The sequence below is a fragment of the Protopterus annectens genome, chromosome 15.part0 (assembly GCF_019279795.1).
Source record: "Protopterus annectens isolate FY-2018-M chromosome 15.part0, PAN1.0, whole genome shotgun sequence".
In the NCBI taxonomy this organism is placed as follows: domain Eukaryota; kingdom Metazoa; phylum Chordata; order Ceratodontiformes; family Protopteridae; genus Protopterus; species Protopterus annectens.
Window position 1 is genome coordinate 222780770 of NC_056749.1, and position 27299 is coordinate 222808068.

Genomic DNA, 27299 nt, shown 5'->3' on the forward strand with positions numbered 1-27299 from the left:
TTCTAGAAGAGCCATGGCTACATTGTAATTTTTTTAAAATGCTTCTATAGGTTGCATGTGTACTGCTGGAACATAGGCTTCTCTGAATATTTTAGCAAGGCATTACAATTTAGATACAGTATCTTCCGTTCCTGTTTATTCTTCAGGGAATCCTTTCATGATGACTTGGAAAGGTCTACTGGATAGTCTGCCTTAACCATGTGGAAAATAAACCAGACCATGACCGATTGGAAAGTTTTGAACTTCAGTAGTGACAGACCTGCTTGTCATGGTTCATCCTTCTCACATTTCGGACTACCTTCCACTGGGGTACAGCATTAGTGTTTGGTGTGTGTGTATGTTGTTTGGTTTCTGCTTATGAGCAGACTACTAAAGATTTGGAGAGTGAGAGCAGAGTGCAAGGCATTGTGCATAAAGCGGAGGAGTTGAAGCTTGAAAAAATTTATAGTATTGGTGAGTAGACTAAGAGCTGGAACTTCAGCCTTAGTGATGTGGAGGATAGACCACAGCAATGCAGATCTGTTGTTGTGGTAAGTACATATCTTTTGATTTTATAATGCATTTATGAGGCATGTCAGACAGAGCTCTTTCATGATTTTCAGTCATTATTTAGTAAATAGTTGTAAAGGAATTTCTTGTGCCCATTCTCAAAGATTTGATTCTAAAGTTTTGGAGTTTGACAAGGTGTTTATTACACATTATTTTTCAACCTGGATACTTTGATTTTTTAAATTGATCACTGCTACAGAAGAAAGCTTTTCTTCACAGATAATTTTTGTTTGTCTTGCAGGTTGCTCCAGAAGAGTTTAAGATGAGTATTGGCCGGGTAAATTCGTGTTTAAAGAAGAACCTCACAGTGAACGTGAAGTGGCTGCTTTGTGGCTGTTTGTGTTGTTGTTGCACATTAGGTTGCAGTTTGTGGCCAGTTATCTGCCTTAATAAAAGGGTAAGCATATATATTTTGACAAAGGTAACTTGCAATTGCTTTTTGTAACACTATTTCTCTACATAGATGTATTGTAATAGAGTATCAGAAACTAATACTGACTTCTGCTTTAAATTTCGTCTAATTTATGTCTGAAAATACTGCACGTTTGTCACTGTCTTACACACACACACACACACACACACACACACACACAGAGTGTGTATGCTGTTCTACCTAATTTTCATTGTATTGATCACTGTTGCAGTAGCCTTAGCTGTATGGGTTGTATCCTGCTGAGGATATAACAGCTGGCCAGCTTCCAAAGCTTCAGGGCAAATTGTCAGGCAGCTTGAGCTGAGCTGACTAAAAGACAAGTTTGGGCGAGAAGCCCTTCAGAGCTTTACTGCTGCCAGAGAGTACTCTACTCTGATACAGTCGTCTTAGGCTTTCGGTGATCGACAGTCAGCTTGTGTTGTTTCTTTGCTGGGCAGTTAAGTTCCCTTTGGGGAAAAAAGACTTCCATTTTCATATTTGCATTGCTGTTTTAATACTTTCCTCTTTAGGAATGTTATTTTAAAGCTAGAAGTGTTGTGTTTTAAAGGTCTGTCATGAGACTGTAACATAGTTTTAAATGGAGCACTGTTTTTCCTGTAAGTTTAAAATTGTTGTAAAGTAACAAAAAACATTTTTTCTGAGAAGAAATTTTTTTTCTACTTTTAGGGAGCTGGTATTGTGTTTTATAAGTGCTTTTTACCATGTTTTTCTGTTAAATAAATAACTTTTGCAGACTCGCAGTGTTTACTGGCATTCACTGCTTCTTTTCCCTGATAGAGACAATTTTTGGCTTGACCATGGAACAGACTTATTAGTCCCATGGTCGGTCCTTCTTCCAGTCACAAGAAGAAAAAAATTAAGCAAACAGACTTTGCCACCACAGCAGGCTAACAATTTGCTGCAGCCGCAAGTGGGTGACTTCTGCTGTGGCCATTTGTTGTACCTCAGACCACTAATATTTTACCCCAAATCCCTCTGATATAGCACCTACAGCCATTATGGAAGGGGGTTAGCCACATCCTTTGCAGCTGTTGGGGTCCCCTCTTGGGATAAGAGAAAGCCAGTCTTGTCAGTCCTGGGAAAGGGAACAAGGAAGGTTTCTCTGTTGTGTCAGAATGCCGTATCCGTCCCTGGCGAAACTGCTCCTGCCTTTACTAGGATAGAAGTAATTTACTTGGTGTGGCTGAGGGTTTAATGCAGGCCCTTCTTGCAGAGTAGCTTCTGGTAAAAGAAGGAAGGATATCTATTTTCTTGGACATTCAGGATTCTGAATCTGAACAGAAAGATGCATGAATGTAAACATTTTTCCCCTCAGATTTCTGATTCACATTCTGAGAAGAGCTCAGTTTTTTATTCTTCCTGTGTGTGTGTGTGTGTGTGTGTGTGTGTGTGTGTGTGTGTGTGTGGGGGTCTTCTCTCAGACTATTGTTATAATGCACGTGTTTTCAATGGGAGAACAGTGAGGTTTCTCAGTCCCTCAGAAAATACTTTGAGTTGTTAAAGAAGAATTTTCCAGATCCTGTACCCATTCCTCTTGTTCTGTTTGCTTTACAGGATGTGTCTGTATTACTTCTTGTAATTTTACTGATAGCCAGCCAGCTGTCCATAAAAATACAGACAGAATGTATAAAGTTCCTCAGTCCATACCTCTCAAGTGTACCTCATTATGAGGAATGTACCTCATTTGGGGTCTTAAAAAGTTCATGTTCCTCGAAGTTCCTCAAAGTTCCACATTGAAAGACTCTCTCACACATTGTGTTAGGAATTTTTTTTAAGTGAAATCCATTGTAAATATAAATGAATTATATTAATTCATTAAAAGATCTACTTTATAAGTAAAATCAGGCATATTTTAGCCATTCTATGACCTTCCTAGTTGAAGATGTTAGTAAACCATTAGTATGTGTTCTACATTTTGCCCATTTGTTCCACATTATGGGGGCTAGTGTTCCTCATTTTGGACATGGAAGGTTGAGAGCTATGCCTCAGTCTTTTAAATTTTTATGTACAGTTCTCAAACCTGATCCTGCAGCTGTAGCTCTAGTTAATCCCCTGCTGCTAAGCACCTAGTCAATTCCAATCAAACTCTGTTTGGTAAGGATGGGAAAATTATTGACAGGTATGGGAGAAAAAGTGTTGACTTCTGCAACATTGATTTTCAGAATTTTGAATTGCCAGGCTTATACATTAAAATTTGTTCTGGCTAATTGTGAAAGTATGAGGAATGTTTTATCTGCAGATCTGTCCTTTTCGTCTGTTCCTCACCCGTGGGTCTCAGATCTGACCTCTGATCTGACTTCAGCCACTTCACTAAACTATCTGTAGCTTGAGCTCTCCCTCTTATCAATAATCCTCTCTTCTGCTGAATTAGTCCAGATGTCATTTGCAGCTAAAGCTTTTGTATGTGGTCACCTGTAGCTCGAGTAACTTGCGGGATAGGTAAGTACTTCCTTATTTATCGTGATCATTTTTCTGTAGTTTTCTCAAATTTCTTTCTCCTCCTCATTCTTTATTAATAACAGAAAAAAATGCATGTGTGTATAATATCTTTCTGTTCTAGGCATCAGACCTTGTGCCCTTGGCTTTCCTCGCTACATAACAGTTGGCTACTTCTTTCACATGCCATTGTTGGTATTTTATTATTTCTTGTTGGTGTATATCTCTCTGGGTATTTGTATTACCATTGTTGGTATTGTCTTTTTCCCTGTTTGTTGTATGTACATTGTTTGTTGTGTTGATTGTTTTTGTTTGGTATTCTCTAAAAATGTCAGATAAACCGACTGGCTTCAAAAAGTGCTCTTCATGGGGGTACAAAATCTGTAACTCAGACACTCCCTGTGAATGTGGCTACTGCCTCATAGCAGGTCATTGTGAGATTTGTGCAGGTTTTAACTACAGGGTTCTAGCAGAGTGAAAAAAAACAAACTAATTTTGAAGAAATTGCTTCTCACCTTTTCTTCCCCTTCACCTGGAGCTCCATCACCATCCAAGAAATGTTTGGAGTCTACCAAGGGGGATGCCGCAGACAGAACTAAGGATTTGAGGAAGCATTCTCTGATTGCTCTCCTCCTCCTTTTCTGGGCTCAGCTCCACCTGAGAAAATCACAAGGTCATCAGATCCGACTACTTCAGATCTGACCCTGCTTAAACCAAAACCATTAGATCCAACTGACTCTTTGGATCCAACTCAAGCCAAGTCAAAATCTCCACGTGCAAGTTCTGAATGCTGTCTGGAACCTGTTACTTTGAGGATGCACTCACCTTTCTTGCAGGAGATACCTGAAAGGGTGTCCTATCCAGCCTCGACCTCTTCATCCCTCCGATCATCTAGAAACCTAACAGAAGCAGAAGTAGACAGGCTGATAAGAAAGTTTCTCAGACCCCAGATTCACTTGGAAGTTATTCTGGCTTAGTCTCCCATTGGACCCGTGAGCTTGCCTCCAGTTTAACCCCAGCTTTTGACACCTACTTTGATCTGCCCCTGGTTTTGGAGCCTGCAGACACAAGAATTCTGAGTTTGTCTGTATCTGATCCAAAGACTTGGCCTTTGATGACACTTGACACCTTCTCTGATCCAAACAGCCCTGACTCTGTCAGAGCTGAAAGGATATCGGAGCTGTAGCACTGGGACCAGATCCAGGGGTTTGGGTTCAACTCTGACAATCTGATGTTGTCCTTTTCATTCTTTCTCACCAATGGGTTCAGATCCGATCCTTGGATCTGACTCTGTGCATACACAAGACTCCGCTGTCTACCCATAATGTGTTATTCTATCCCCAACATCTCAGATCTCATTTACCACCATCGTTATTAGAAGTAGTTTCTGCTCTTGAGCATAGTAAGCAATCTTTTCTTAAAATTTTTACAGTTTATTCCTAAAATTTGCTTCTCTTTTTCGTAAAACTTGTAGCTTCTTCTGTCCATCTCCTTCCTCTAAAGTTTTTTCCACTAGCATTAGAATCTCTTCTCTCTCTTCTTGATGTTTTAGTAGTCTTGGTCCCATTGTCGGTACATCTGTTTCCCTTACCTTATTAGGTACTCTTCATTATGCCATAATTGGTATTTCTTTCCCCTTGCCTTTCTAAGGCTATTGTTAAAAAAAAAAAAAAAAAAAAAAAAAATTTTTAATATTTTTGTTTGTTGTGTTTTTTCCTTCTTGGTTACGCTGTATTTTTTCTTGCTAGCCTTGGAGAAACCAACTGGCTTCAAAAAGTATACTTGTGGGCATAAGATCCCAAACTCAGATGACCACAAGAAGTGCGTGTATTGCCTAGGACCAGATCATCTGGACTCCTCTTGTCCCGTTTGCACCACCTTTAATCCAGGGCATTATCAGACAGGCACAATAAACTGATTTTAAAAGAGTTGCTACCTACTTTTTCTGGGGCTCAACTCCCCTCTAAAGCACCCAAACCATTTTCTTCGAATGTCAGGAAGAGATCTTCTCAGAAGTCCACAAGGGCTTCTTCAGAGCCATTAGAAAAAATTTGTATCCAACCACTTCAGATCTGAAACCTCTTGGGCCACCCTCGGATCCAAAGCCTTCATCGAATCCAAGAGATTTGGCTCCTGTTGTCATTTCCCCCTTGCCGTCTACTTCCTTCTTGGATCCTAAGTCCTCTGATCCAAGAACTAGTTCAACTCATAGAAGTCGTAATCGGAGTACGCACTAAAACCTGTTTCTTCTCCTCTGCACATCCAACTTTTTCAGACTTCGAAAAAACACTCTAGACCCTCATCCACAATATCTTCCAGGTCTTTGAGGAGTTTGTCAGAGTTGGATGTGGATAGGATGATGTGGAGAGTTGGATGTGGATAGGATGATGTGGAAATTTCTCACGGCTCAGATCCAGATGGGGGTCCTGCCAGCTCTGTCCCCACCTGGATCCATGAGTGCACCTGCTAAATCCATTCTCTGTCCTTCTCTGATCTGACCAGTGGTTTTGGAGTCTCAGGATATGAGATACCCAAGAGGTTTGGTGTCAGATCTAAGGAAAGTACCTTTTTCAGCTACAACAGTGTTCCTCACCGGTTTTGATCCAGTACCCTCTGATCAGAGCGGGTCTCTGATCCAAGAGGTTTGCGACTGATTTGAGGAGTTGGGTTTGCTTCCAACTTTGTCAGATCCATCCCTTCCTCTCGGAGCCTCGGCCCTGGACAGCTCAGATCCGATTCTCCCCATGAGGCTCTGATTTGGGGGCAGACCAGACCTACCTTCCTTGGAGGCTTCGGCTCTGAGGAGGGGGGAGATTTACACTGGTCTTTCAGCATTCAAGGTGGTAGAAAGGGCTTTTTCTTTTTACAGAGAACCTTCCTCTCTTGTCTTGGATCCTACCCATCTCTCATTTTTGTTTCCGAGCTCTGAGCCCATCAGAGCTATTCCACAAGGACAGCCAGTTCTGGGAAGTCTCCAGACTGTTCCTCTAGTGGCCCCCCCCCCCCGATACCTTTCTCGAACACCACATGGAGGAGGTTCTTTGGAAGAGTCCTTGTAAGAAGAGGCACATAGACTCGCCCATGAAGTCTCTCATAGAAGACATTGATTTTGATGAGGGAGAAAGATACCCCAGATTACCACCCGATGGCATCTCCTTTGTAGATATCCTTGAAATCATCAAACAGAAGATGGGTGGTCTTCCCAGTCTCCTTCTCCTGAAGAGTCAAGTGTTTCTGCAGGTTTTCAGTTCTGGACCATCTGCATCTTGGGTGAGTCTCCTGGCAGATGAACTGATTGACTTGGTTTCCCGCCAGGCATGAAAGGAACTAGACACTGTTGAACCTATTCCCAACCGCTGGGACAAATTTCTGGTCCCTCCTATTGATAGACCCCACTGGAGCAAGGAAGTCCCAGTTGATGCTATGGTGGTGGCAGCAGCCACCAAGAAGGAGTAAGCTGAGCAGAGCTCCTCTGTCCATCCACTGAACAGGGAGTCCAATGTGATGAACAGATTTGGAAAGCAAGCGTGCGCCTCAGCTATGTTTGACCCGAGGTTGTTAAACTACTTAGCACTCTTCAGTCGGTTACAGAGAGATTTGACTAAGGAATTGTCAAACACTCTCTCGGAGTTTGTCTGTGGAGGATTTCAAAAAGACTTCCTCTCAACTGGCCACTCTGCTGTCCATTTCTAATGCATTGATGAGGCTGATCTTCCATGCAGGGGAAGGTACCACACGAACAGCTGGTTCAGGCATAGCCATAAGTAGACATGTGTGGATGAGGCTATGTGATTTTGCATAGCCCTTCAAGACATCATTGTCAATGTCTCCTTTGATGGCACTTCCTTGTTCGGGTCATTAGTTAAAGACCCACTTACATGCAGTGAACAAGAGGGAGAGACTCCTTCTGCAGTAGGAATCAAGTTTTTTACCCTTCACTGGATCTTCTCTAGAAAACCATCGAGGTGGTAAGAAGATGTGGTTTTGAAAATCTCAGGAACCTTCCCAGGATTCGCACGTAGTTAATTCCTCCAGAGGCAGAGGAGGAAATTTTAATGGAAGATGTCACCCTGGAGGCAGAGGGGGCCCACAGAACCAAGGCTTCAGAAATTCTTCCGATAGATCCTATTGCATTGCCCAGCTGTCCAACTCTGGAGGCAGTTGGAGGTCGCTTCTCTCTGTACCTAGATGCCTGGACAGATGCAAAAAAATTCATGGGTGCCAAGAGTCATATAGTACATTTGTGTAAAATCTTACCATAACAGTAGATGTTCTTGCCTTCACTGCTGCAGTATTCTTAACAGATGGGATTCCCTGCTCTGGAAGCCTGAACATCCAGCCAGTCTACCAAAGACTACTTTGTTGCTTTTAAATGGTTTGTCAGATGTCACCCAAGCACTCTTTGTGTAGCATAAGCATAAAGATGATTGATGTTCAGGCCTACCATAATCAGAACTGAATGCCCCAGTAAGAACACAGTCCAAGAAACTGAAGAGGTAATCTGTACATCCAAAAAGTCAAAAGACTAGGGGGATGGAGGGAGGGAACGAATACTACAGCAATGAAGGCAAGGACATCTACCATTATGGTAAGATTTTACACAACTGTGTTATGTCCTTATATTCACTGCTTTAGTTTTCTTAAAATATGGAAGAGTGGCAAAGCTCAAGAGTAAACTTGGGAGGGGGAAGGTGCAGAAGAACCCCCCCCTAAAAAGCCATGAAGAAAGGCACTAGGAAAACCTGCCCCTAGCTGTAGAAATACCATCTAACTTACACCGCTTGGTAAAGGTGTGAGCACAAGTCCAGGTAGCTGCCTCAAGAATAGAATTGGTATCTAAGCCCTTGAAAAAAGTACCCGAAGAAGCCACAGCTCTAGTAGAATGAGCCTTAACTGAAGAATGAAGGCTCTTGCCATGAAAAGTGTAACAAAAGGAAATGGTCTTAGAAATCCAAGAAGACACTGTTTGGATAAAGCAAGTCCCAAAGTTCTAGGATGAAAAGAAACAAATAACTGATTAGATTTTCTAATAACCTTAGTCTTATCCAAATAAACCTTGAGTTGCCTATGGATGTCCAAAGTATGCAGCAACCTCTCACTGTCATCTTGCGGACAGGGGAAAAAAGTAGGCATATTATTAGGCTGATTCAGGGATAGCTCATTAGCCACTTTAGGCATAAAAGAAGGGTTAGTGAACAAAGACACTCTGTCCTCTTGAAATACCAAACAAGGAGGACAAGCCATAAGGGTCTGCAACTCAGACACCTGTCTGGCAGAAGTAAAAGCTAGCAAAAGAACAGTCTTCAGGAATAGTGTAGCAAGGAAACTGAAGCAGTAGGCTCAAAAGGAGCCCGAGTCGACTTCTCCAAAACAAAACTAGGATCCCAGGGAGGAGGAACAGGCTTCTTGGGAGGTCTAATATTAAGAGCACCTTTAAGAAATTGTTTAACCTCAAATGTAGAAGCTAAAGGAGGAGAAAATGGCAGACAGGCAGAGACAGCAGATAAGTGGGCCTTAATAGAAGTAAAGGCCAAACCAGCATTGAGCAACTCACACAAATGAGAGAACCAATGGAACACCCACAGTAAATGGATCCAGATTACGAGAGAGACACCAAACAGAAAACCTCTTCCATTTGGATAAGTAGGGTTTCCTTGCCTCCTGCAGGACTTGCAGCATGTCCTTAGAAAAAAGGTGTCTGTGAGGAATCAAAATGCTATCACCCAGAAAAAAGGTGTCTGTGAGGAATCAAAATGCTATCACCCAGAAAAAAGGTGTCTGTGAGGAATCAAAATGCTATCAGAAAAAAGGTGTCTGTGAGGAATCAAAATGCTATCACCCAGAAAAAAGGTGTCTGTGAGGAATCAAAATGCTATCAGAAAAAAGGTGTCTGTGAGGAATCAAAATGCTATCACCCAGAAAAAAGGTGTCTGTGAGGAATCAAAATGCTATCACCCAGAAAAAAGGTGTCTGTGAGGAATCAAAATGCTATCAGAAAAAAGGTGTCTGTGAGGAATCAAAATGCTATCACCCAGAAAAAAGGTGTCTGTGAGGAATCAAAATGCTATCACCCAGAAAAAAGGTGTCTGTGAGGAATCAAAATGCTATCACCCAAGACAAATGGGTCCTGAACATAGTGTCCCAAGGCTACAGGTTCCATTTTCACACTCTACCAAGGTCAAAGGGCATGCCAGACCTGCCACACAATCAATGGGCAGAGGCACAAAAGCAAATTACAGCCCTCATGGACATAAGGGCCATTCAGCAAGTACCACAACAAGAGCAGGGGCAAGGATTTTACTCAAGACTTTTCCTAGAACCCAGGAAGGACAAAACCTGGAGACCAATTCTGGACCTGTCTATACTAAATACGTTTCTGGAAGTTCCAAAATTCAAGCTGTTGACTCTACAGCAGCTACTGCCCATGCTGGGCAAGAGGGCTTGGCTCGTAACTTTGGACCTAAAAGAGGCATACCTGCATGTCCCAATCAGACAATCTTGCAGAAGATACCTCAGATTCATAGCTGGCTCAATGCATTACCAATTCTCTGCACTGCCCTTTGGCTTATCTACTTCGCCCAGGGTCTTCACAAAATGCCTGGCACCAGTAATTGCGTTTTGCAGACAAAAAGGAATTCAAATATATCCCTACTTGGACGACTGCCTAATTCAAGCAGAGAACAAAGACACTCTTCTAAAGCATCTGGCATTTGTAAAAAGATTACTAATCGGCCTAGGGTACACAGTAAACGAAAAGAAATCAAAACTAGTGCCCTCTCAAGAGATAATATTCCTGGGTGCAAGCTTAAATACAACTGCCCAGATGGCTTATCTCACGCCAGACAAGCAAAAACAGCTGACTACTTACTTCAAGAAATTGGCAACAAAAACCCACTTATCTGCAAGGAAAATCCTGCAGGCCTTGGGTTTCATGGCATCCTGCATTCTACTAATTCCATATGCCAGACTGCATATGAGGAAACTACAGTGGTATCAAAAAAGTGTTTGGACTCAGCATTGCCACAGCCTGGAGACAGTAATTGCACTCATTCCCTGCCTACAACAGGAGTTTTGATGGTGGGCAGAAGCCTGTCACCACAAGGGTCTGCCATTCAGTTTACCCACAGCCAGACAGACACTGACAACGGATGCATCAGATTATGCCTGGGGGGCCCATATGGCAGGAAAATGTATTCAGGACACATGGCCTGCAAACCAGATGCATCTTCACATCAATCAAAAAGAGATGCTAGCTGTTCAAAATGCCCTGACAGCTTTCAAGGACCTGCTTCATCCAGGAGAGTTACTGATAAAGACAGACAACACTACAGTCATGTGGTACATAAACAAGCAGGGAGGTACACATTCCTACCCCCTCTGCAGACAAGCAATGACCTTAATGGGACACAGCATTGGCTTTTCAAGTTCACCTGCAAGCACAGTTCCTGCCAGGAAAAACAAATACTCTGGCAGACGAACTAAGCAGAAACCTCATGGATCCCCACAAATGGAAACTGGATCCACAAGTCTTCAGCATGATAATAAGGAAATGGGGATGCCCAGACATAGATCTATTTGCCTCCCCTCACAACTGTCAATTGCAGAGATTTTGCACAAGGATTTATCACAAGCAAGCATGGAAAGTGGACGCCCTATCATTCAGCTGGAAAAATCTAACAGTATATTCTTTTCCCCCACTGCCTCTCCTTCCCAGAGTACTCCTAAAGGTCAGACAAAAGAAGCCAAAAATGATACTGATTGCACCAGACTGGCCATGCCAGCACTGGTACCCAATCCTAAAGAGCTTGTCTCAAGGTCCAGCATGGATATTGCCTCAAACTTCTCACTTGCTGACCCAACAAAACAATCAGATCCTGCACAGCCAACTCAGGACCTTAAATCTGGCAGCATGGCGGATAATGTAGACATTTAGAACACTCCTCTTTCAAAAGCTGTTATGGATGTTATCTTGGAGGCTAGGAGGCCCAGTACCAGAAAATCTTATGCAGAAAAATGGAAGAGATTCTGTGCTTGGAACCAGGGACAAGGCATTGACACGTGTGTACCAAATATTCCTCAGATTTTACAATACCTAACTGAGATGCTGAACAAAGGCCTTTCTTTCTCATCAATTAAGATTCATGCCTCTGCCATTTCAGCCCATTACAATATGGAACCACCTATCTTTTCTCATCCTTTAATAAGGCAGTACCTCAGAGGGACCATAAACATTAGGCCTCCAAGGAGAGTACCAATTCTGGCCTGGGACCTCAGTTATGTTTTGGAAAAACTCACACTGCCTCCTTTCGAGCCATCATCAACAGCAGATATAAAATTCTTATCCTGGAAAACAGCTCTGCTCCTAGCAATAACCTCTGCAAGGCGAGTCTCTGAGTTACAAGCACTCATGGGTGTGGAACCTTTCATCATTTTTAATCCAGACAGGGTTTCTCTGAGGACAAACCCTACTTTTATGCCTAAGGTGGTGTCCAGTGTGGCCCTCAACCAAACCATTCACTTGCCTACCTTTTTCCCAAATCCACAGAACAAGGGTGAGAAAATTCTGCATTCTTTGGACATACACAGGCAGTTGCGCTTCTACTTGGACAGAACTAAAGCTTTCAGAAAGACTGAGCAACTTTTAGTGTCATATACTGCAGGATCACAAGGAAAGGCTATCTCAAAACAGACTATTTCTAAATGGATAGGCCATTGCATCCATTTCTGCTATTTTCAACATGGCAAATCAGTGCCTAAGGGCATTAGGCCTCATTCCACCAGAGCAGCAGACACTTCAGCAGCCTTCCTCAGAGGAGTACCAACCAAAGATATCTTAGAGGCTGCAACTTGGAGTTCAGTGCACACCTTTAGAAAGCACTACCACTTGCCTCTCTACTCTAAGTCCAGAGCAGGCTTCGCCACTGCAGTTCTGCAGGGCCTCATAGCCTCTCCTAATCCTATTTAGCCCAGCCACCTATCTTTAGCTTTGGGATTCTACACAAGAGTAATGACTGCAACAGTGAAACACAATGAACATAGTACAGTTGTGTACCTACCATAAATGTAGATGTTCGAGTGTATTCACTGTTACAGTCCAGGTTACCCACCCTCCATCCCCCTTCTCTTTGCTGGGACTTCTCTGACTTATACACCTTTTTGGTGTATTTGCTTGTAGATGAAGGAAATGTTATTTTTGTGCATGCATTTCTTATTGGTATATTTTTCAGCCTACCTGTTTGGGGCACCTGACATCTGGGGCAAGAAAAACTGAAGAAAATCGCGTCGGCTGCATCTTTTATACCCCTGGTACACTGACGTCAGGGAAGAGGCGACAGCAACCGATGCCGGACCTAGACTTTGGAATTCTGGCCGACTGAGGGTAGCCTGCCAGCAGGATAACCCAAGAGTAATGACTGCAACAGTGAATACACTCGAACATCTACATTTATGGTAGGTACACAACTGTACTTTGTCTTTTTAGAGGAGAGGCAAAAAGATCCACTTGCGGAGTACCCCACTGGTGGATGATGTCCAGAAACACAACCTTGTGAAGCATCCTTTCGTGGACTGAGTAAAGGACCTAATCAGAGTGTCTGCCACAAGGTTATGACCAGAAGGCGTATAAACTGCCTGAAGAGTCACTTGATACTTGACAACAAGATCCCATGCCAGAAGTGCCAACCGGCAAAGAAGATAAGATCTCGTTCCTCCCTGTTTGTTGATGTATCATAGGTTCATAGGTTTATAGGTTGGTGCTAGGCTAGCGGCCCTAGGGCCTATGCAAGCCTAGCCATAACAATTCCCTGGATATTTCTTCCCACAATATTTACTTCTCCAGGCCCCTATCTAGCAGGGCGACTGACATGATCCCCAGGGTGAATTTCCTATCTCCCATCCAATCATCAAGGTTCCTTTTGAAGAGGGCCAAAGAGGCGCTCTGCTTGATATGTATGGGCAGTCTATTCCAGACTATGGGGAGTCTCTGGGTCAGGAACCTAGCCCTCCAGCATGTTTTGTTCATTGTGATGACGAGGCTTAGATCCCTGGAGCGTGTGGCTCTGAGGGATTGGGATTTCTTTAAGTGGAGCATGTCCAACAGCTCAGGGTTTGACATGGCCTTGTATGTTAAGCAGAGATCGCCTCTGAGTAGACGATATGCCACAGAGTATAGCTGGAGTTTCTTTTAGACGGTCAGTATATGGCATCTGCTTTAGGCCTGTGATTCTTTTAGTGAGGTATTTCTGTGGCCTTTCAAGCTGTTGCAGATGTCTTGTGAGGTACATACCAAACGGGGCATTATACTCTATAATGGGTCTAATGAGGGATGAGTACAGTGGGACAATGACCTCCTTTTTTCTGGATGAAAAGCCCTTAGTGATGAGGTGTGCCACATAAAAGGATTTCCTGACTGTTGTGGCAATGTGGTTATCGAAAGTGAGACCATTGTCCACCTGTGTCCGTAAGTCTCTCATCACACTTTTGATGTTTAGTGTCCTGCCACCTATGTGGTAATTCATGGGTACGTGTTTTTTTTCAAAGGGGATAACTATACATGTTAAGTTGTCTATCTCGCCTTCATTCTTGCTGGATGGGTTCGGAGCCGACCTCGGCTCCGACTCGGCCACTCTAAAGCTCGAGAGTTGGTTCCACCGGCTCGAGGCTCCCCTTATATCCCACAATGCTAGGCGAGAGTTACCTCAGATCTCGTTTGCCGCTACAGCTTCGAGGTTGGTTTTCTACCGGTTCCTGGTAAGTTTTAGCTTTTTCTATAAAAAGTTACTCTTGTTTCCCCTTTTTTAGTTTAATTATTCCTAAATTAGTGTAGTTCTTTAAACTCTATCCCGAACCTATTTCTTCCCGTTTCTTGTCAAAAGAACTTTTAGTTCTTCCCTTGGGCCTTAGGCCTTCCCTTCCTAGGGAGTGTTTGTGTAGTACTACTGCTTATTGTACTTATTTTTAGTATATTTTACTATAATTGTGTTTTTGACAGGGTATAACTGGTGTGTTTGAGTGTGTGTTTGTGTTCACCAGTTAGGCTATGTCTAAAGAAGCAAAGGTCTCGATTCAAGAAGTGTGATGCGTGCTGTCAGAAAATGTCTCTGACAGACGCCACACTTCTTGTGTCTATTGTCTGGGGCCTTTGCACCTGCAGGACTCCTGTGCTGTCTGCCATGGCTTCAGCCCCAGGGTCCTGCAGGAAAGAAAAACAAGCTCATTTTGAGAGGCTTGTTGAAGCCTGAGGATTCCCTGTCTGTCTCAACAGGAAGCCCTCCAAGGCATCGAGGTCTTGGCTCCGCTTCTGAGCCGAGACCTCAGGTTGTTCAACCTTTGCCTTTATCGGCTCCGGCTGGAGCCGATAAGACTCAGTCCACAGTTTCTGTGGCTCCTCGCTCGCCGGAGCCGAGGTTATCGAGGTACCTGTGTCGGCTCCGACAAGACCTTCGGAGCCGACAACCAGAAAGAGGTTTAGGTCACCTTCTCTTGGCTCCGTTCATTCGCTCCAGGTTCTCCCCTGCTGTCTGAACGGAGCCAAAGGTCTCATTCCTCTAGGTCATCGAGGTTGTCCGATCATGACCTTCAGAGGGTGGTGAGTCGACTACTCAAGTCTGAGGCACTGGCCCAGATGCTTCAGAGCCCGACTCATCAGTTGGTGCCTGTCCCGTCCATCAACTCCTTCCTCCTTCGACTCTCTTGAGCTCGGAGCCGGGTCGTCGGAACCGAGACTGTGGTCACCGGAGCCGAGACAATTGTCTTCGCTCCGTCTGCCGTTTTCTTCCATGGAGGAATCTCGGCCGGACTTCCCTCGTCGGCTCGAGGGGTGAGTGGCATCGACCCTTGTCCGACCCTCTCCCTCTCGGTGCTTCGCGCTGGTGAGTTCGGCTCGACATCGGCCTCGGAGCCATCACTGTCGGTGCCGGGGTTCTTAGCTCCTCGGAGCGGGACCTCTGGCTCTGCCTGACAGGGGGGCTTTCGAGGTCATGCGGAGTGTGTTAGAGCCTGGCTCTACTCCACAGTCGGCTCCGTCAGCCCTCCCTCTATGCTGCCTCAGGGTAAGTCGACTCACTCCCTCATCCCGGACCGCAGAGAGCCAACTCCTCAGGAGCCCCTGTGGGGATTTCATCCTCTTCCGAGGCCTCTCCTGATTTGGCAGAAGAGCCCCTCGGAAGAGGAAGTGCAAGAGGAAGCACATTGACTCACCTGAGTCTATCACGTCCGACACAGATCTGGATGATTCTGAGGGTTCCCCCCGTTCCCCTTCTGAAGATGTCTCTTTTGCAGACATTCTGGAGATCCTTAAACAGAGGGAAATTGGCCAGCCCTCAACCCTTCGGAGGACGAATCTGTGTATCTTGAGGCGTTTGGCTCTCGTCCTTCCACCTCCTGTGTGTCCCCCTTGACCCCTCATGCAGGTGGTTGCTAAAAGGCATGGACGGCTCCTGATTCAGTGGACCCCACTCCCAGGAGACCCTCCAAATTCATCACAGCTCCAGCAGACAAGGAATTTTTATCAAAAGGAGTCTCTGTGGATGCTATGGTGGTAGCTGCCACCACAAAGAAGGAACTGGCTGATCCTTCAGTGCCTGTCCATCCACCTAACAAGGAATCTAGGTCCATGGATAGGTGCGGGAAGCGGATGTTCTCCTCAGCGACATTTACTATGCGTTCGCTGAATTACCTGTGCCATTTCACTCGTCTTCAAAGGGACTTGATCAAAGAAGCGAGTGAAATGCTTAAGGACCCTACAGCTCCGGTTTCCAAGAAAAATGAACACGCAGCTGGCTATCCTTAATTCTATTTCCAACTCCTCCATGCCTCCTCTTATGCGGCCGATGGAGCGAGCAGAGCCGCAGGAACAGGGTAGCCTTACGTAGGCACCTGGATGCGGCTATGCAATTTTGCGGAACCTTTCAAGACGTCTTTCACGAACTCCCCTTTTGATGGATCATCTCTTTTGGTCCACAAGTGAAAGAAACCCTGACTAGGTGCGAGACTGATGGCAAGACCCTTTCTGCCGCCGGAGTCCGTTTTTCTACTCCTTCTAGGCCTTACCCCAAAGGCCAGAAGGGGAAAGATGTGGTTCCGTAAACAATCCCAAGGGACTTCGCCTGACGCACATAGTCGGTTCCCGCCAGAGGCAGAGGGGAACAACAATGGTAGACGCCGCCCTAGAGGCAGAGGGGTCCGCAGAACCAGGGCAATCGAAGCGTTCTCCGATAAGCCCTTTCAGCATCCCTGAGGTGTTGCCCGACTGCCCATCTTCGGAGGCAGTCGGGGGAGATTGTCACTGTACCCAGAAGCCTGGCTATCCTTGACACAAGACAAATGGGTACAGTCCATCATTTCGAAGGCTATTCTATCCCTTTCTTCGTTTTCCAAATCAGTCAAAAATCCCTTCCAGATGTCCCACCGCTCAAAGGGATATAGCAGCTTTGGAAATTTCAAAACTGCTTGCAAAAGAGCTATTCAGCCAGTGCCAGCAGACCAACTAGGATCCGGAATCTACTCAAGGTTCTTTTTAGTTCCAAAGAAAACAGGGGACTGGAGACCAATTTTGGATCTCAGTATCTTGAACAGATCGGTCAAGAAAACAAGATTTCGGATGGTCACGCTGCAATCCATTCTTCCCCTATTGGGAAAAGGAAACTGGATGTGCTCTATAGACCTTCAGGACGTACTATCACATAAAATGAACAGACGCCCAGAAGATTCCTCCGCTTCAGGCTGGGAACCAGTCATTTTCAATTCAGGGCCCTGCCCTTTGGTCTCACCACTGCCCCGGTGTTTACCAAATGCATGGCAGTGGTAGCTTCTCACCTGAGACGACAAGGATTCCAGGTGTTTCCATATTTGGACGACTGGCTCCTCACAGCTCCCACCAAGCATCTCCTTTTGATGGCCAGAGATTACACTTTTCGCGTCTGTCAAGAACTGGGTATCTCAATTAATTCGAAAAGTCTGTTTTGTCGCCTTGTCGTACTATTACCTACATAGGCGCAAATTTAGATACTGTAAACATGTCTGCAACACTAACGAACCAAAGGATATCAGACATTCAAAAATTGGTGTCTCTTCTTCTCAACAACAACAGAGCCAAGGCCAGGTTAGTTCTAAAGGTGTTGGGAATCATGGCAGCGGCCATACCTCTCCTCCCATTGGCCAGATACCACATGCGGATCCTTCAGTGGATGCTTTTTCTCAATGGTCATACCAGGAACTTCCAATGTCTCACACCATTATGATCACGCAAGCGTGCAAAAGCATCTCATGTGGTGGATGTCTTCCCCAGCTCCTGTTGGGAGACCATTTGTCCCACCTCCTCCGGTTGCTACTCTGACAACGGATGCCTCCCTGATCGGGTGGGGGGGGCATTATCAGGGCAGGACAGTCCAGGGCACATGGCAACCAAACGAATGCCACTTGCACATAAATGTTCTGGAGATGAGAGCAGTGCTTTTAGCGTTGCAAGCCCTTCAAGACTCTCTTCCCTTGGGAACGATTGCAATCCAGACAGACAATATGTCTGTAGTGTGGTACATCAACAAACAAGGCGGAACCAGATCATACCCCTGTGTCGAGAAGCACTCAGACTGTGGCAATGGGCGATTTCTTCTCAGCGTTTTCTGATAGCAACGCACATCCCGGAAGTCCAATCACATTGCGGACAAGTTGAGCAGAGCTATTCTCATGCCTCACGAGTGGTCTCTGAAAGACTCTGTAGTGAGAGAGATATTTCTCAAGTGGGGTCAGCCTTGCTGCGATCTTTTGCTACTCCCCAAAACAGCAAGTGCAGAGAGTACTTCACTCTATTCCTTTACCAGGCCAACCCAGCAGGGACGCTAGTCCAAGTTTGGCCCGGGACTTCTGTATGCATTTCCTCCTTTCCCACTGATCTCTCAAGTAATACAGAAAGCTATCGCTCAGAAGGCCTCATTGATCCTCATTGCTCCTTACTGGCCTCGACAAGTGTGGTTCCCCTTTCTACATCGATTTCTTTTGAGCGACCGTGGAATCTGGACCTAGTTCCAGATCTTTTGATCCATCAGTCGGGTCAGTTTCATCGCTCCCTCCCTCTCTGAACCTCACTGCTTGGTTCCTCCACTTCCAACCGTAGCCAGGCTTCCTCAATTATCTCACTCTGTTAGAGATATATTGATAGCTTCCCATAAATCTTCCACTCGAAAGATTTATTTGAGTAAGTGGAAACGCTTCTCATATTGGGCACAAGGAAAGGACATAGATCCTTTCACCGCTTCCATCCAACTAGTCCTTGATTTTCTAGCTGAACTCTTCCATGCAGGTTCATCTCCATCTACTCTTAAGGTTCAATTGGCAGCTATTTCTAATTTCCATGTGGGTATTTCTGAATCTGCCCTAATGTCCCACAAACTCTGCAAAGCCTTTTTGAAAGGAGTTTTTCTTCTCAGACCTCCTGTAAGAAATCCTCCTTCTCCTTGGGACCTAAATTTAGTTCTTGCTTCTTTGATTCTCTCCCCCTTCGAACCTGCAGCTTCATGTTCCTTAAAGTTATTATCATGGAAAACTCTCTTTCTGGTGGCTATCACATCAGCTAGAAGAATTTCAGAACTTCAAGCACTCAGTTGTCGTTCTCCTTACCTTGTGTTTCATAAGGACAGAGTTTCCTTACGAACTAACCCGTCCTTTTTGCCTAAGGTGGTTTCAACATCAAATCTAAACCAATGCATTGACCTTCCTGTCTTTTTCCCGGAGTATTCAAATAGGTCTGAACAAAAATTACACTACCTGGATGTTCATCGTCAATTAAGGTATTACTTGGACAGGACGAAACTATTCAGAAAATCTGATCAGCTGTTTGTCTCCTATGCGGAAAGCAGAAAGGGACTTCCAGTTTCAAAGGTATCTTTATCCAGATGGCTAACATCTCTGATTACCCTTGTTTATGAGATTAGACACCAAAACTGCCTAATAAACCTAAAGCCCATTCCACCAGAGCTTTGGCTACTTCTCTAGCCTTCCAAGACAGACTGCCTATTGACACCATTTGTGCAGCGGCTACTTGGGCTACTCCTCACACTTTTATTTCCCATTATAAGTTGGATTTAGCTTCTAGACATAGAGCTAATTTTGGTTCCACTGTTCTCAGGAGTCTGTTCCGTTAGGCCACCCGGGACAAGGTGCTAGGACGGTCCCATCCAGCAAGAATGAAGGCGAGATAGACAACTTAACATATAGAAGTTATGTTCTTACCATAACGTTCCATGTTAGTTGTCTTCTTCGCCTTCTTCTTAAGGCCCCACCCTCCTTCCCCCTGGCCTAGACAGACCTAGAGGAGTTGTGATCGTGACCTCTCTTTCTACCACCTCTTTCTTAAGACATATGCCTTTGGGCATATTTTCTGGGTCAGGATGTAGGTCACCCTTCTTTCTTCCTGTTGTTAGAGGTGGACTCTGTGTTACAGTTATTCTGTTACTATTTAAGCTGGGGTTAGCTTACAAACGAGATCTGAGGTAACTCTCGCCTAGCATTGTGGGATATAAGGGGAGCCTCGAGCCGGTGGAACCAACTCTCGAGCTTTAGAGTGGCCGAGTCGGAGCCGAGGTCGGCTCCGAACCCATCCAGCAAGAAGAAGGCGAGAAGAAGACAACTAACATGGAACGTTATGGTAAGAACATAACTTCTATATTTCTTGGCATTAAGCCTGAGCCCATGGCTCTGGCACCAGGCATCTGTTTCTGTAAGGCCCTTTTGTAGAATATCCACATCATTTGGGGATTCAGTCATGGCTCCCAGTTTGCAGTCATCTGCAAATTTTGTTAGCCAGAGTCCCTTAGTGTTGGCCTTTACTTCAGAGAGGTAGATGCCAAACAAGAGTGGTCTCAGGACTGAACCACTTGTCACTTGTCTGGAGCTGGATTTGGAGTCGGCTACTGTTACTGTCTGGGTTCTGTCAGTAAGCCAAATAGCAACCCATCGAGTGACGTAGGGATTTATGCCCAGCTTAGTAAGTTTATCTATGATTCCAGAGTGGGGGATGGTGTCAAAGGCCTTGGCGAGGTCCAGATAGGCTGTGTGGACTGCCTTACCCTCATCCACAGCTCTGTAGACTGATTTGAAGAAGTCAATCAGACTCAGGAGATAAGATCGGCCCTTCACAAACCCAAACTGGGTGGGGTCTAGTTTTTGAAGGTTGCCAATGTCTTTGTTTATATGTTCCATGATAATGCGTTCCATGCCCTTGCAAATCAGGCTTGTCAGACGGATGGGACGGTAGTTCCCGGGATCCAAGGTGGATCCTCCCTTGCAGAGCAGGATAACTGTAGCTGTGCGCCACTTAGTGGGCGCAAAGCCTGAGGTGAGGCTATGATTAAACATCACACTTAGGTGAGGTGCCAGTTCATTTTGTAGTTCATGTAGTACACAGCCTGGGATGTCATCTGGTCCCATGGATGCTGTATTCTTAGCTTTGGAGAGTGCGGTTTCTACCTGTGTGGCCATGATTATCGGAATTTGGCAATCTTTTGGTATTGAGATGGGCCCTTTAGGGGTGAGAGTGAAGTTGGCACTAAATCGATCTGCCAGGATATTGGCAATATCCTTGGGATCAGTATATTTAATGCCATTCTGTTGTAACTCAGAGCAGATCTGAGCATTGCCATTTAGATTCTTGACATAACTATAGAATGCCTTGTGGTTGTCTTTGAAATCTTTGGCAATTTTATTTTCATAACTAGCTTTTGAGGATTTTATGAGGGATCACAGCTTCTTACTGAGGCTGGTGAGGGAGTTTTTTGCATCCTGGGATTTTCCTCTTTTTTGCAACAGTTTCTTCCTTCTGTTGTATAGTTTGTTTATAGCAGGGGACCACCAGATTGGCTTCCTTTTTTTGGAGAAGAGCATCTTGGTTCTATTTGGGATGGCATGATTCATGCATGAGTGGATGTGCTCGTACAATGCCGTAGTGTAGGATTCTGCAGTCGAACTTCCAGATCCCGTCTGCATGGGTGTTGTGAAGTTTGTCACTTCTGACTTCAGTAGCTTGAAGTTGGCTTTGGAGAAGTTTTTTAAGGAGGTTTCCTTACTGAGGGGTGGGGGTGGGTTGTGGATGTGAAGGGTGATTTGCTTATGGTCAGACCTGACCAATGAGGGGGTGACCACTGGTGTGGTGCATCTATCTCCCATGTTGGTAATGACCAGGTCTAGGATATTGGAGCCCCTGGTGGGACAATGGATTAGTTGATCCAGGGCATTGGAATTTATGAATTCCAAGAACCGTTGGGAAAAGGAGTTGGTACCTGAGTAGTTTTCCCAATTAATGGCAGGGTAGTTGAAATCACCCAGTATTAGGGTGTTTGGTTGTATCTTAATATTTTCCAGTATGTTTAGAAAGGTGTAGTGAGAATCTTGGGGCATGGATGGGGATCTGTAGCAAGCTACAATTTGGATTGCAGTCTTACCTAGTGTTAGTTGCACCTGGAGAATTTCAGATGCATTGTGTTGGGCAACTAGCCTGGAGGTGTGAATATCATTGGTGAATATGGACACTCCTCCACCTTTAGTGTTTTGGTCCTGGTTTTGTGGCCGAAAAGTGTGGTAAGAATTGTAGCCTGGTATTGCAGGGGTGCTCTCTGGAGACTTGAACCAGGTCTCAGTTACTGCACAGATATCTATGATGTCCTTCAAGGATGCATCTGCAGTCCTTACAAATGGGTTGTCCTGTCGTCAGGCAGCCCTTCGGTCGGCCGGATTCCAAAGTCTGGGTCTGGCTTCGGCTGGTGTCGCACTTCACCCGACGTCATCGCTGCAGTTTTTCGGGTATAAAGGCATCAGCCGATGCCATTTTCCTCAGTCTTTCTTGCCGCGTGGCGCCCGAAGCAGAAGCTGTTCGCAAGTGCCGGTCGGTCAGATCCAGAGATTACTACTACCGAATACTACTTCGAAGACTTCTAAAAGCTAAGTACCCCGTTGGGGACTCTTTCTTGCCTCAGCCGATGTCAGAGAAAGTGAATAACTGTTTATCTTGTGGGAAACAAATACCTCATAAAGATTTCCACTCCTACTGCATACATTGTTTAGGCCCAGACCACGACGTAGCAGCTTGTCTAGCCTGTGCTTCTTTTAACCGACGGACGCTTAGACGCCGGTCGGAGTTTGCTGAACAGATTTTCGGCTCTGATTTTGCCTATATTATGCCGTCAGATCCTCCGACTACGCAAATTACCAAAAAACGCAAAGAAAAGGACCGACACTCGCGGTCCGCGGTTTCGGCCGAAACCACGATTAAGCAAACCGAGTGTCTCGGTTTCACCAAACCGAGCAAGCGGTTCTTTCTTCAGCGAAACCATGCCTTCTACCGAGGCCTCCTCTAACCTGGTAGAATCGGCTTCTGAAATCCAACCTTCTGTTGCGGTTTCTCAGGAATTATCAGACACTATTCCCCTGGATATTTCTTCCCCTGCACGTGGAGCTGCTAGGCCTCCTGCAGCCATGTCTATTAAGGCCTTTGCCAGGGCTAAAGCAGCCAAAGCTTCAAAAACGGTGCCTGCCAAACCCCCCTCACACAGGCCCAGCACCAGTTCCCATATGCTTTCTTTGGCTGAGGATCTCATTTCTTTAATTCGTGGATCCCACCCTCATCCAGACAGGACCTCTCACCCACCTCCAGAAAAGAGGCCTAGAGCAGAGAGCCCCCTGAGCCAGTATCCACAGATGATTCCTCTGATGACTCAGAACATACAGACCCTCCTGAGGCTCCTTGTTCCCCTTACGAAGACTCTGATGCTGAAGAGTCCATTCCTTCAGCCTCTCCACCTGAGGAATTTTCCTTTGGGGAAACCTTGCATGCTATGAGGGAACAATTTCAGTGGCAGGGTCAAGATTTCTCAGACTCCAGAAAAAGGCTTAGAACCTTTCTACATTTGCCACAGCATAGGCCTTTAGCTATACCTCCAGTTCTTTCTGTTGTAGATGATGCATTTAATGATGCTTGCACTGCTCCTGATTCATTACCTCTGGCTCCTGCTAAGCCCGATAGGTTCTACAGGGTCCCGGACACTCATCACCATTTATACAAGGCTCCTTTTGCAGATCCAGAGACTATCTCCCAGGGCCCTAAAGCTGTAGCAGCTACTGCAACTAAAACCCCGCTCCGCTCTGAAAGGGAATCCAGATCCTTAGAGAGATGGGGTAAAAAAGTTTACACCTCTGCTACTTTGTCAGCTAGGGCTTTGAACTGCCAATTTCATATGATTCAATATCAAGAGTTTATGCTTGACCAGTTAACTAAAAGCTGTCCTCTGAAGAATCTTTAGATAAAAAATATGTTCAGGATATGGTACATAACATACAGCAGGTTAGTAACCATTCTTTAAAATGTGGCTATGATGCACTGGAGGCTTCCTTTAGATCAGCCATGACTGGCACAGTTATCAGGAGACATGCATGGTTGAAAGAACAGGCATTACCAGACCATGTCAAATCAAAGCTTTTGGATGCACCCATGGACAAGGTCAATTTATTTGGTTCCCCTGCACAGCAGGTACTAAAAAAGATGGAAGAGAAGGCGAAATCTGTACAAACCGTGAAAGATTTCTTACAGGTTCAACCGCCAAGGTTTAGCAGGAACTGGCCCTCCAATAGTTGGTCCTTTCCGGACTCCTCTAAGACACAGAGAGGCAGGAATAGGCGTTCTAGAGGCAGAAATCAATCCAGGGGTGCTTACAGGGGACGCCAGTGGCAAGGTAACAACCAGCGAGGCACGGACGCAGCCACCACCACCACTACAACAACACAATCACAGTGACTTGGCTGTGGCACCGCCTACCAGGGAACAACTAGAAGCACCCTTAGGCGGAAAGCTAACCCTATTTTCAAAGAACTGGCATTGCATCACAAGGGAAAAATGGATTTTGCAAACTATAGACCAAGGTTACAGGTTCCATTTCCATACTCTACCAGGAAAGAGAGGAATGCCAAACCTACCACCTACTCAAAGGGCAGAAGTTCTAAAGCAAATATCTCAACTGTTAAGAATGAGAGCTGTGGAAAAGGTACCATCTATGGAGCAAGGAAAGGGATTTTACTCCAGACTCTTCCTGGTACCAAGAAAAGAGAACAAATGGAGGCCTATTCTAGACCTGTCCGCTTTAAACACATTCCTCATTGTTCCAAAATTCAAAATGCTGACCCTACAGCAGCTTCTTCCCATGCTGGGCAAGGAGTCTTGGCTGGTAACTCTAGATCTCAAGGAGGCATACCTGCACGCCCCCATACGACCAATTTGCAGAAGATACCTCAGATTTCTTGCAGGATCAGAGCATTATCAATTCTCAGCATTGCCCTTTGGCTTATCTACTGCGCCCAGAGTGTTCACGAAATGCCTGGCATCAGTAATTGCTCATTGCAGACTTCAGGGAATCCAAATTTATCCCTACCTGGACGACTGCCTGATACAAGCGGACAACAAAAGCAAGCTAACAGAAGACTTACAAAGAGTCATTTACCTGCTGCAAGCCGTGGGATATACAGTCAATATAAAAAAGTCCAGGCTGATTCCATCCCAAAGAATAACCTTTCTGGGTGCAGAGCTGGACACATCAAAACAAATGGCATTCCTAACTGCAGAAAAGAAAGAGCAACTACCTCTCTACTTCTTGGCATTAACAAAGCAGAACCATCTAACTGCAAGAAAAGTACTACAAGCCCTAGGCTTCATGGCATCCTGCATAATTCTGGTCCCTCATGCCAGACTGCATATGAGAAAGCTACAGTGGTACCTAAAGAATTTGTGGTCCCAACACAAGCACAGCCTAGAAACCAAAATTCCAATAATCCCATGCCTGAAGCAAGAGTTCCTATGGTGGGCTCAGGCCTGTCAATCAAACACAGGATTGCCCTTCTGCAACAGTCAACCAAGCCAAACCATCACGACAGATGCCTCAGACCTCGGTTGCGGGGCACACATGCTGGGCAAGTGCATACAAGGCTTATGGACTCAAGACCAGGGCGGCCTGCACATAAATCTAAAGGAAATGCTGGCAGTAAAATTGGCAATCCAGTCATTCAGACCATTTCTGCAAGAAGGTCAGTTGATGATAAGGACAGACAACACCACAGTTATGTGGTACATCAACAAACAGGGAGGCACACATTCATATCCTCTATGCCGGCTGGCACTGGACCTATGGGATGTGGCTCTGAGCTACAACATTCAGTTACAAGCAATTTATGTACCGGGAAAAGAAAACATTCTAGCAGACATATTAAGCAGAACTACCACAGATGCCCACGAATGGATGCTGCATCCGGACATCTTCAAAGCCATCACAAGAGAATGGGGATTACCACAAATAGACTTATTTGCATCCCCACTCAATCACCAGCTAAAGAAATTCTGCACAAGGACGTACCACCCACTTGCTTGGAAGGTGGACTCCCTATCTTTCAGTCGGAAAAACCTGACAGCATACACATTCCCACCACTTCCTTTGATGCACAAGGTGCTTTTGAAGATCAAAGAGGAACGTCCAAGGATCATTCTGATAGCTCCAGACTGGCCAAGACAACATTGGTACCCATTGCTGAGGAGCATGTCTCGGGAACAAATATGGACACTACCCCTGATCCCATTACTGTTAACACAGAACAACTACAACATCCTGCATCCAAACCTGAAAACTCTGCAGCTAACTGCCTGGAACATTACATAAGAGCAATTAACCCAAATTTATCCCAAAGGGTTAAAGACATAATCCTGGAGGCTCGTAGACCTTCAACAAGAAAGAATTATGCAGCAAAATGGAAAAGATATCTCATTTGGAGTACTGCAAAGGGAAAAGATGTGACACTGGTAAACATAGCCAACATCCTGGAGTACTTGGCAGAGCTCTTCCATACAGGCCTGTCCTATTCTTCCATCAAGATACATGCATCAGCTATTTCAGCAGAATACAGCTTGGATCCTCCTGTCTTCTCTCATCCTCTGCTCAGACAGTTTCTGAGAGGAATTAAAAATGTAAAACCTCCCAGGAAACCACCATTGCCAGCATGGGACTTGAACTTTGTGCTAGAAAAATTGACACTTCCTCCTTTCAAACCAGCAGCAACAGCAGAATTACAATACTTATCCTGGAAAACTGCTTTCCTGCTGGCAATAACTTCTCAAGAAGGGTCTCTGAACTACAGGCATTAATGGCAGTGCAACCCTTCCTGATCTTCCATCAAGATAGAGTGTCCATGAGAACAAATCCTACATTTATGCCTAAGGTGGTATCCAGAGTGTCTTTAAACCAGGCTATCCACCTACCTACATTCTTCCCCAACCCACAGAACAGGGGAGAAAGGCTCTTGCATACCTTGGATGTACATAGACAATTACGCTACTACCTGGACAGGACCAAGTCCAATAGAAAAACTGACCAGCTTCTGGTAGCATATGCAACAGGAAAGGAAGGAAAACCAATTTCAAAACAGACAATCTCCAAATGGATAGGAAATTGCATTAGATTTTGTTACTCCTACCATGGAAAGAAAACTCCAGAGAACATCAGGCCTCACTCCACAAGGGCTACAGCCACTACCACAGCTTTCTTACGAGGAGTGGCTACCAAGGACATTATAGAGGCTGCTACTTGGACCTCCGTGCATACATTTGCCAAGCATTACAATTTACCTTTATACTCTAGATCACGAGCAGGTTTTGCCACTGCTGTTTTGCAAGGGATCCTAACTACACCATAATCTCTCCTTTTTTCCTCCTCCCCTAGTTTAGCTATGGTATTCTACCCATTTGTAAGGACTGCAGATGCATCCTTGAAGGACATAGTACAGTTTTGTACCTACCATAAATGTAGATGTCCGATAGGAATGCATCTGCAGTCAGGATTACCCACCCACCTTCCCCTCT

General features: G+C 45.1%; 1 protein-coding gene across 1 annotated transcript in view; it reads left to right on the top strand.

The window, feature by feature from the left end:
• The window catches only part of LOC122790147 (cysteine-rich hydrophobic domain-containing protein 2-like), a 1177471-nt gene that overhangs the window by 450958 nt on the left and 699214 nt on the right, over positions 1 to 27299 (top strand). The window contains exon 3 of the mRNA XM_044057734.1: positions 791 to 946. Coding sequence (XP_043913669.1) covers positions 791 to 946 — 156 coding nt within the window. The remainder of the gene's footprint in view (positions 1 to 790; positions 947 to 27299) is intronic.